The sequence below is a fragment of the Zingiber officinale genome, chromosome 2B, assembly GCF_018446385.1.
Source record: "Zingiber officinale cultivar Zhangliang chromosome 2B, Zo_v1.1, whole genome shotgun sequence".
Classification (NCBI taxonomy): Eukaryota; Viridiplantae; Streptophyta; class Magnoliopsida; order Zingiberales; family Zingiberaceae; genus Zingiber; species Zingiber officinale.
Genome location: NC_055989.1, coordinates 79,488,107 through 79,498,711, shown reverse-complemented (window position 1 = coordinate 79,498,711; position 10,605 = coordinate 79,488,107). Strand labels below are relative to the sequence as shown.

At 39.2% G+C, this 10,605-nt stretch overlaps 3 protein-coding genes across 3 annotated transcripts; 1 reads left to right on the top strand and 2 right to left on the bottom strand.

The window, feature by feature from the left end:
• On the bottom strand, window positions 1-2,699 carry LOC122045991. Its single transcript, XM_042606454.1, has 6 exons — window positions 2,420-2,699; window positions 2,211-2,337; window positions 1,655-2,134; window positions 727-1,198; window positions 525-606; window positions 1-407 (listed from the first exon to the last, which is right to left on the bottom strand). The coding sequence occupies exons 1-6, from the start codon at window positions 2,456-2,458 to the stop codon at window positions 189-191; spliced, it is 1,419 nt and encodes a 472-aa protein (XP_042462388.1). The 5' UTR covers window positions 2,459-2,699; the 3' UTR covers window positions 1-188.
• An 861-nt stretch (window positions 2,700-3,560) lies between these two features.
• On the top strand, window positions 3,561-5,136 carry LOC122045989 (pentatricopeptide repeat-containing protein At4g36680, mitochondrial-like). The gene has a single exon (XM_042606452.1). It carries the CDS (start codon window positions 3,616-3,618, stop codon window positions 4,837-4,839), a length of 1,224 nt encoding a protein of 407 aa, XP_042462386.1. The 5' UTR covers window positions 3,561-3,615; the 3' UTR covers window positions 4,840-5,136.
• Window positions 5,137-5,341: 205 nt separating this feature from the next.
• Window positions 5,342-8,542, bottom strand: LOC122045990 (probable rRNA-processing protein EBP2 homolog). The gene is made up of 2 exons (XM_042606453.1): window positions 8,419-8,542; window positions 5,342-6,347 (listed from the first exon to the last, which is right to left on the bottom strand). Exon 2 carries the CDS (start codon window positions 6,339-6,341, stop codon window positions 5,472-5,474), a length of 870 nt encoding a protein of 289 aa, XP_042462387.1. The 5' UTR covers window positions 6,342-6,347; window positions 8,419-8,542; the 3' UTR covers window positions 5,342-5,471.
• Window positions 8,543-10,605: the final 2,063 nt, after the last annotated feature.

Sequence of the window (10,605 nt, the reverse complement as noted above, 5' to 3'; positions counted from 1 at the left end):
GGTCAAATTATAATACGAACATAAAACAATCTAATTTACATTTCTGTTGACATAACAAATATTTGATGGTTTTTCATGATCATCAACTTTACATAAACAATAATTGATTATTCAAAAACAATGAACATTTAACGACACATCTATTTAGAATTCTTCCTCTTCTTCTGTGGAATGAGCCTTCTTTTCCTTCAAAGAAATCTGCAGTAGGAACACCAACTCCAGCAAGAAAATCTCGAAGGAATGCGACCGGTTCTTCGAATGTAGTCTGCTTGTTGGGCAGTTTTTGCAGCTTCTTGATTTCTTTTGGCTTCTGCTGCCGCTCGCTTGTCTTCGGCTTTGTGTCTTACAGCCGCGAGCTGGTTCATCAATCTCTCATAGGCAGATGCCCTCAATCTCTCTACCTCAACCTGACGAGATTGAAATCGTCAAAAATGATCACTATGTTTTGTAGTTAGTCATGTAGAATCGACAATTCAATTGTTCAAAATAATTGCTTTACAAGGAGAAAGCAATGGAGCATGTACCTCAACTTTCCTTGTTTCAGCTTCTATGGTTGCTTTTTGATGATTTTCCCATGCTACAATTTTGATCTCTTCACTTTTAAACCTGAGAAACAAATTTCTTCATGTGAATTCAAAACCTACCAACACTTGAACCATTTCCATTGGCAATCAAAAGTAGAGAAAGCCTCACAAGCAACATGATCACTTATGTGGACTTCAATACCTAGCAAGATACTTGGCCTTTTCAGCTTCCTCCCATGCCGCTGCACGAGCTCCAGGGGCACTTCTGGCCAGGTCCTCCTCCTTTGACACCGTCTTAGTCGAAGTAGATGCATCGGTTGCTTCCTCTTCCTTGCCGGCCCACGCAGCTATGTTCGTCTTGCCCAATTGCTGGCCTAGCATGAGTATCTCCCTCCTGGTGGTTTTTCGTTGCTCCTTCTCCGGCACCTCTCTAATGCTCTGTTGTTCCTCGTTGCCAGCGGCTGGGTATGTCTGAGTTGAACATGTAGCTGTTTTTTGCAGTGTCGACGGTGAAGCTGTTCTAATGGGTGTTCCTGTCCGAGAAGGCTCTTGGCTTGCCACAGGAGTCATTTCTGTACCCATATCCCTCATAGACACAGCCCTGACAGTGGCTGCTGGTGTCATAAATGCCGTAGCACTCTGAGTAGTCGATAGATCGTGCCAACTTGGATTAGCTGCAGAGAATTACGACACATTCATAAAGCCAGGATGAATTGGGAATGTGTTGAAGTTCTAACTATCTGTAAAAGCAATGCATCACTAGTGATCTTTTAGCATATTCACTGTAATTTTTTTTTTTTATCTCTTTCTCTCTTTACGACCTATTCAATTTGTCTAATAATCAATCCAAATATACAGGACAAAATCTACATTTCTGAAAAGAAACAACTTTAAGTCAATCATAGAACTTCTTACACTTGGTAATTTTCTATCTTCCTAGCCGAGAAGAACGGTTTCATAGAATTTTGCACTTAAAGTTTCTATTTCACTAGATAAATCTGAAATTCAAGAAGCATCAATAAAGATGAGAAGCAGGAAGCTAGAAAGAAAATCTACAGCCACAAAGAGCAGCAGATAAAACGAAAAGCTTAACAGAAGAGAAGCAAAGAAGCCATGGATGTTGGAGTTACCATCAGAATTGTCGAAAACAACTCCAGGCATGGCTGCTGAATCCGTCTCTTTCTGAGCATGGTTCACGTTCACGTCCACTCTCTTGGTATCGGCTTCCTCCACCGCGTCCAAAACGAACTTCGAAGAAGCCTGACGAGTTATGTATCCCGCTAAGCCTCCTTTCCTCGCCTGCCCTCCGCCGCCGCCCTTGTTTCCGCCTCGGTTCGATGTCGGGCTCGCAATCCACTTCTGCGCATCGTCCCACTTCGACGGCGCTGGCTTCGAGAACGGCGGCACCAACCCCGCCGTGGCCGTCGACCGGTTCGGCGGGAGTGACTGCGTCCTCTCCGCCTTCTGGAACTCGAATCCGGCGGACGCACTGTCTGATTCGAGAGCATCGTCCTCTTGTACCCTAATCCTCCCTGCGGCGATCGGAAGATCTCTCGATCTGTTCGGAATGGAGCACTCCACGTCCTTGCAACTATCCACCTCGCTGGCCCCTGCAAGATTCCGCCGCAGATCGCTTCAATCAAAGCGCAAACACACAAATTTTTTCTCAGAAAGGGGAGAACTTACTTCCGCTCTCGACCTCCGACGGTTCCGATCTCAACGAAGCCTTCGATTCCATCTCCTCCTCTTCATTTCTCCTCCTCTCCACTCTGAGCAACACCTTCCGAAGCTTCTTCGGAGAGAACCCGCCGCCCTAGACCACAAAACAGTATCATAAACCCTAGAATCCACACCTCGAGGGAGCTCAAAAATAGCGAGAAAAGGAAGAGCCTTGCCTGCGCAGCCAACGGCTTATGGATGCGTTCGTACTCCATGGCCAAGCGCCCAAGGCCTCGGATTGCAACTGCGATCAGAAATGGGAAGAGCAAGAAAAGAACAAGGATTCCTGGAGAATGAGAATCTGCTCGATCACAAACCACCGAACCGGGAGCTGCAAATTAGCGTCATGGATGCAGTTGCAGCGCTTAAGAATTGTCTCATCCTCGTCTTCTTCTTCTTCCTTGGACAGCGCCCATGGTCCACGGACAACTTGACAAGCAAAAGCTTGCGGCAAATAAATCCAAATTCCTTTACAAATTAACTCTGCTTTTTAAATTTATTTCAATTCTGTTAAATTTACGCCCCAAAAAGGAGAAAGAAACAAGCCAAACAATGTATTTTTATAATATCTTAAACAACAGGGAAATTAATATAAAAAAAAATGAAACAGCAGATGACGACAAAATGAAATTTTCTGAAATATTAATGCACGCACAGGACAGGACATTAACTCATCATATTTTTTCTTTAATGCATATTCATGGGCCATCTCTTTCGCAGGGCCCCACCAACGTGGCTGGTTGGATTGGAGGAGCGAATTAATGGATAGAGAAGGAACTGAGTTGGATTTTCCATCTTTTTAATAATCATTTTGGTGGAATTCTTTTGTTATTTAACAACTAACCAATTTAACTAAATCTCTAATTACTATTTAGTCCACGGAAAGAATCATTAGCTGCATGTTCTTAACGGGCAACAAAACAAGGATTCAATTATGTCCATGTGTGATGTGATTAGTACAGTTATGCAAAAGTTGGCAACTTTGGAGAAAGAATCAATTGATAGTATTAGGATTGCAAACAAAGGATCTACTCGATTCGGTATGCACTCAGCACATGGAGGATGGTGTTTGAAGTAAGTCCGAGAGCATCCATCGAGTGAAAACTATACATTCACTCAGGAATTAACGATCTAAAATTTATCTCACCATATACCTAACATCAATTTGCATTTTTAAAAAGCAAGTTCTCAAATCTCACCAATAGCATTTGGGCTCTTTAATTTGGGCTGGAGGGAAAGGTATTTGGGCTATTGCTGGGCCGGTTCATTTCGTATCCGGGATTTAACAGATCGAGAGCTCGGTTAGAGTTCAAATAGGCTGAGATCAGAAACCCTAAACCCCGCCGATTCTTCCTGGTCTCCGTCTCTTCCGATGGCCTTCTTCCTCTTCGCCTCGCGCCGCCACTTGTCCCTCTTCTGCCATCTCCGTCGCGGCCTCTCCACAGCTGAGAATGCATCGGGTTCCGCTGGAATATCCGCCGCCGTCGCCAAGTTTCGCCTCCAGAAGGAATTCGACCCCGACCGCGCTGTCTCCATTCTGTCCGCCATCGACGCCAAATCCTCCTCGGTAACCACCTCTCGCTACGCCTTGGAGCTCGCCGTCCGCCGGCTCGCACGCACCCGCCGCTTCTCTGACGTCGAAGCCCTTATCGAATCCCGCAAGTCCGAGGCTACCTCCCTCACGGAGCCTTACGTCGCTTCTTTAATCCTCTCCTACGGAACCACCGGCATGCTCGACCACGCCATGCGCACCTTTGACGAGGTGCCGACGCTCACTTCTGCTCCCCGTTCGGTTCTGTCCTTCAACGCGCTCCTCTCGGCCTTCATTCGCGCAAAGAAGCCATTTCGAGTGATAAATCTTTTCTCCGAGCTTTTGGAGGAGCACTCCATCACGCCCGATTGCTTCTCCTATGGCATCCTCATTAAATCTCTCTGCCTCACCGGCAAGGTCACCAAGGCCTTGGAGACGTTGCAAGAGATGGTGGAGGTGAAGCAACTCGAGCCGACACTCATCATCTACACCACACTTATCGATTCTCTGTACAAGACAGGGAAGCAGGAGGAGGCGGAGGAGATGTGGAAGAAGATGATTGAGAAGGGTTGTGTGCCTGATCATGCTGCTTACAATGTGAGAGTTATGCATAGAGCGCTAAACGGGAAGCCAGAGGAAGTCCTTGAGCTGATTAAGGAGATGGAGGCTGCCGGCCTCGGCCCCGATCGCATCACCTATACTTATCTCATTACCTGCCACTTCAACGCAGGTCAACACGAAGATGCCATACAGGTATACAGGGGACTAAGGAAGAAAGGTCCAAGACCGAATGCGAAGATGTTTAAGATTTTGCTCACACATTTGTGCGAGCATGAGGATTTCGACACTGGGTTTGCAGTGTTCAAAGATAGCTTGAGGTTTAATAAAGTCCCGGACTTTGAGACAGTGAAGCTCTTGGTGAGTGGTCTGGTTAAGGTAGACAAGGTGCAGGCAGCCAAGGAAGTAATCGATAAGGTGAAGAAGCGTTTCCCTGAAAATTTGGTTCAGGGATGGAAGAAGGTGGAACAGGAGCTTGGATTGAATGAAGAAGCAGATGCTGCTTAACAATCCTTTGTCAGATGGTGCTGTTGGTTATTGGGTTCCATGGAGTTTGTCCATTGAAGTATTCTGTGCCAAGGATAGACATAGAATCGAGCATGGAAACTGCCTTCGAGTCTTTCATTTTCATCAGACTTAGATTTGCTTTAATAGATTATGTTGGTCTATTAGACCAGATGCGCTAAACTGTACCTTGGTCTATCAATAGATTATGTTGCTTTAATTTGAAGCAGCATAGAGGTGGACTTGTTTGTTTAATCACTTGTTTTTACGTGTACTCAATTTTTGATGTAGATGTTCTTAGATTGTAGTCCTCCAAATAGTTGCACTAATGGTTATTTTTGTTGTTCTTGAATTATTGTTGTTTGGTATTTATTAGATTTGCAGTTGACTTCCAATGGTTTCATTTCACCTGCTGAATTAGTTGATACAGATCCAGTCTAAGAGATTAGTTTAGACAAGATTGAGATAGTTTATCAAAAGTTAGATAAAATAATATACAAACACCTTAATGAAACCACTTAAGAAAATTCTCAAAGCATTAATTGCAAGTCTAACTACCACAAAATTCTTATACAACACCATAACAGAATCAATCTCCGAATTTCAGTCTTTAAATTAAAGCTAATAACTCTTTATCACTTCTTCATCCCCCCTTTGTTTCTTGAAAATTTGTTCTTGTTGAAGGCTCTGAAGTCATTTGTTGATTCAGCAGTGTTTTGCTTCTTCATGCCTTTCCTGCCCCCGTGGCCAAACTTTGATTCTCTGTGATCTCTCTTCTTATTTTTATCTCCTCTCCTTACGAATCCTCCAGATCTGTCTCCAGGAGCAACCCCCGTGCGCCTTTTCTTCGACTTATTGAACCCGCCATCATCATCACCGTCATCCAGAGGCAATTTCATTTCATCATCATTACCTTTCGAAAACCCACTTTGCTGTCGTTGTTTCCGCCATTTTTTCACAGAATCAATCTCGTCTTTCTTGCGCTTTGCCCTCTCTTTTGTCTTCTGCACCTGGACTTCTTTCGCCAATTTCTTTGCTTCCCTAGCTTTCTTCCTCTCTTCTGCTTCCTCAATCTTCTTTTTCTCTTCCAAAAGCTTGGTTTTCACCTTCAACATGTGAGAGTCGCTTTTCACCATCTCTGCATAGTAGTCTGGAGGCCTGAGAAACGGAACACCCATGGACTGCAACTTCTCAAAGGCCTGCCGAGTGCCAATCAAAGCTTGCGTATAAAATGCTGATTCACGTATCAGATCATCATTGGCATCTATTTCTTGCTCTGGGTTGTGATCAATAGTCAGCTTGTCAATCCATTTGACATGCTCTGGCCAAGCTATATCACCAAGCCTCTCAAGAAGAGCCTCCTTATTATTAATATAATTCTTGGCAGGTTCACTCCGTCGCACTTCTTCGTCTGATTCTGTTTCAGATTCCTCAGCATCATCAACATAATCATTCAGCAACTCTTCCTCAGCAAGTGTTGAATCTTGACCTCTGAGTGCAACCATTTTAGACTGCAAAGGAGATAACAATCAATCAGTTCCATTCAGGTATTCTCTTATAAATTGTGGACTAAAAACAGCAGTAACATCCAATTCCTTGCGTTATCAGAATGAGAAAGAAATCAAAAGGGAATAAATAGAAGATAATCACTGTATAAAAGTTGATGCTCTATAGAGTTAATAAATAGATATAAATCAAATAAATGTCAAAATACAGCTTTAACGAGAACAAGATTCAGGAACAAATCAAGAGAACGAAAAAAACAAACAGAAATAGTTTAGAGCAAAGGAATCATAAAACATATCCAGTAGTCAGCATTTTACAATTGCTAGCATCATACAGCAATGTTGATAAGATAAATGACAATAATAAGTTATAAAAAACAGAGAAAATGTTATCAATCGACAGTCAATAAGACCATCTGGCCAACTGTGTTTCTTCTCCATCTAGTGTAGATGGTTTGACTAGATTCTCCTACAATAAAAGTGCAACCTATTGCATCTAGAAGGCCAAACAGAAAATTTGCATTTAGGGGATACTCAGAACAGAGAAAATGTTATCAATCGACAGTCAATAAGACCATCTGGCCAACTGTGTTTCTTCTCCATCTAGTGTAGATGGTTTGACTAGATTCTCCTACAATAAAAGTGCAACCTATTGCATCTAGAAGGCCAAACAGAAAATTTGCATTTAGGGGATACTCAGATAAGTTGGCACCAACACTTACTTCCTTGAAAGGTTTTACAATATGAATTTTGTAGGCTTACATATTCTAAATTATAAGATCAACAATATTTTGTTTTAAATCCTGCTAGCATAGGAGAATCATCTATAGAAATATAATGCACCTATAACAGACAGAAGGGGAGAACCACCAGCAGCTAGGCATGAGGGAATGTTGGAGGTGGCTCATTCATGTGTAAAACAATGAGAAGGTGTCGCAATGGGAGGAAAGATGCAGAACAGTAGAGCAACACTAGTTTACTTGGCAAATGCTGGTTTGGACAAAAAACACTTAGATCCAGTTCAAGTCAAATTGAACCAAAATCATATCCCAACCGATTCAATTATAATACTACACATTTAGAAGCTAAAAGTCCTCTAACCCAATACTACACATTTGGCAACAAATCAACACCTAATACCTTGGTCCATTACTAAGTAATAAAATTTTAAACAAAAATAAGGAAATCCTATATGCTAATTTGTTGTGTTCCAGTACTTGTGTCCAAAATAACACAGATATAAAGATAATAGGAAATGATGAGACAATTTGTATTTTGAATTTTCATTGATGCACAAAGCTTTCAAATCTGATTAAGTAGTTGACCAGATTGATCAGGTTGATTCAACTATGATCTCATAGCAACAATGTAATTCCCCAATTTGTATCGTCCCACAAATGCTATCTATTTTCTTTCTGTCTTTCCTAGTTTTCTCTTAGAGTTTCTTGCCACACTAAAATTTACACAAATCAAAGTTTAGTAAATACATCCGATAAAGAGAGTGGTATCTAAATCCTGACCAAGATAGAAACATTGATACGAACTATGAAAAAATCTAATATTTTTATGAAAACCTGATAACCAAAATCATCTTATCACTCTCTGTTGAGATCTCCAGAATTAAAAGCAATAACCAATAAAATGCAAAGTCATTAAAAATAGTAATTGAAACATAATAAATTCCTAAGAAACACACAAAATTAGTAAAGTGGATAGTTGTGAAGCTTTGTTAGTCGGCGGAAGATTTGTTTCCACAAAAGAGTAATTCATGATCAACATCACTTGAGATAAAATCACCCAAAAAATCATTAAAAAACTAAAAGATCAAATACAGCAGAGGTGAGGTGCGCAGCTGACGTGCTGAGGCGGTAGAGAATATGGGATTTCCAGAAGTAAACCCAGAGTCCGAGAGGGGTGGGGAGTTAAGGCGGCGGCGGCGAAGATGGGGAAGTGGGGCCGCAACGTTGGGGAAGAAAAGGGAGTCGAGGCCACTAAGATGGGTCTGAGACGCCGGGGAAGATGGGAACGTGCAGAAGAGACAACGATATGAGGCGGAGATCGGAGGAGAGGGCCGTACCTGGTTGCGGGGCGGAGATCGGTGGAGAGGGCCGTATAAGGGCGGCGGCGATAGGGCTCAGGGTTTGGGGTTTGGGATGGGAACGAAGAAAAAGAAACAGTCTCTCTCTATATATAAAATAAAAGAGCCCTGCCACTTGAAATTACCAAAATAGTGCTCCTTTATAATTTTATAATTCAAAATTAAAAGGTTAAATAAGTTATTCAAAGTTCGATTCGATAAAAATTTATTTGAGTTCATTTGAACTCGTGTAAGGAGACTCGTCAAGATAAATAAATCAAGCTCAAATTTCATAATATTCAATTCGTTATCTCATGAACATATTCGTTAAGTTTATGAATTAACTTTTAAATAAAATACTAATAATTTTGATATTTAATTTATAAATTTTATATTCTATTTATACAATATATAGATAAATATATTAAATTTATTTATTTGAATAAAATTATAAATTTTAATAGGAATATTATAATTTTTTTTAAATATATAATTTAATTTTTAATGAATATTTAAAATTATAATTTATATTTATTAAGCTCGTTTAGACTCGATAAAAACTTATAAGCCATGAATATATTCATTAAATAAAGTTTGAGCTTGGCTCAATTATAAACGAGCTAAACTCAAACATTCAAGAGTCCGGCTCGGCTCGATTCGATTACACCCCTACCCAAAATATCAAAATATCTCTTATATAGCAGGTATATGCATTACCAAGTCCCCGCGGTCATGGTGCCGCGGTAGTACATTCAGATTGTCACTCAGACATCTATGGTTCGAATCCCGGCTGCGATATATTTGTAAAAAAAATTCCTCTAAATAGAGGATGTAACTAAAAGCATACTGAACTTCGGTATTGACCGTCACGTGCGCTTTCCGATTTAACTGGGATTATAATTTTTATATGGATTGCCAAAATAAACAAATATATATTTTAAAATATATAATAAAAAAACAAAACTTAAGTATTCAGGTACTCTTCGTTTTAAAATTATCAAAATAATAACACCTCATTTATAATTTTCTATTTTTTTATTCCAAAAAAATGGTGTGCAATTAAAAGTGATTAAGTTGATAATTTATAATTATGAAACTAAACTGGATGAGAATAACTATTTTATTAATAAAAAAGTATAAATAACGTGTTATTTAATAATTTTTTAAAATACATTTCTTTCTAAATATTTTATCGTGTATAAAACATTAGATATATAATATTTTCCATGAAATATAGAAATAAATGGATTTAAAGATTAAATTTATAATAATACATTATTGTTATTATTATTTTAATAATTTAGGTATAAAATTATTTGAATCAAATAATTTTAGAGTTGACTAATTAACTCGATAGAAATTTTCCATCTATTAGAATAAATTAAAAGTACTTATTTAAACTATCTGTTTTGGTCGAGCAAAGGACAACGTCCAGAGGTTGAGATTTGGCTCGTAAATTTTAAAGTGCTTTTCGGTTACCCCGTGATCATGCTTCCGACAGTAGCAGCCTCTTCGTCGACCGGTGTCTTCAATTGCGATTTCTTCGGGAGATCACTGTGAGTGGTTATCACTTTCGTTTCGTTTTATTTCATGCTTTCAAAGAACCAATAATAGTATCAGAGGATAGATTTGAAAGTATGAAAATCGACGCAGAAAAACTCACGTTTTTTCTTCTTCTGTTGTGAAGAAGATGAACAATGAGCACTGTTCATCAATTGAATCGATTAACCAATCAATTTAATTGAATTGAATCGATTGAAATTTCGTTTCAATCGATTTAAAATCGCGTATAATAATTTAATCGATTTTTGAATTGATTGAAGAGAGAAAAGGATGAACAATGTTGTTTTGACGAAGCACAGTACATTTAAATCATTCAACGAATCGATTGGAAAAAAAATCGACACATGAACATTAATTTTTTTTTTTTTAATGAAGCATAGAGTGAAGGAGGAAAAAAAAATGCATGCATGCTTTTAATTTTTTTTTTCTTGTGTACATGAACAGTGATATAAAATTTAATTAAATATATTTATTAATTAATTAAATACATAAGGAAATGTATTTATTAATTAGTAAATAAATATTTATTTAATTTATAGTTTAATTTATTAAAAATGGAACCATACCAACTTGTCCAATCAAACCCAGGTCTGATTTAAATTATTAATTAATTTAAGCAGACTA

Bases quoted from the DNA above. Each gene is read 5' to 3' on its own strand.
- LOC122045989 (XM_042606452.1), top strand. From the start codon at position 3,616: ATGGCCTTCTTCCTCTTCGCCTCGCGCCGCCACTTGTCCCTCTTCTGC.
- LOC122045991 (XM_042606454.1), bottom strand. From the start codon at position 2,458: ATGGAGTACGAACGCATCCATAAGCCGTTGGCTGCGCAG. The intron at 2,338-2,419 runs GCAAGGCTCTTC...TTTGTGGTCTAG, and splicing joins ATAAGCCGTTGGCTGCGCAG to GGCGGCGGGTTCTCTCCGAA. The intron at 1,199-1,654 runs GTAACTCCAACA...AATTCTCTGCAG, and splicing joins TGTTTTCGACAATTCTGATG to CTAATCCAAGTTGGCACGAT.
- LOC122045990 (XM_042606453.1), bottom strand. From the start codon at position 6,341: ATGGTTGCACTCAGAGGTCAAGATTCAACACTTGCTGAGGAAGAGTTG.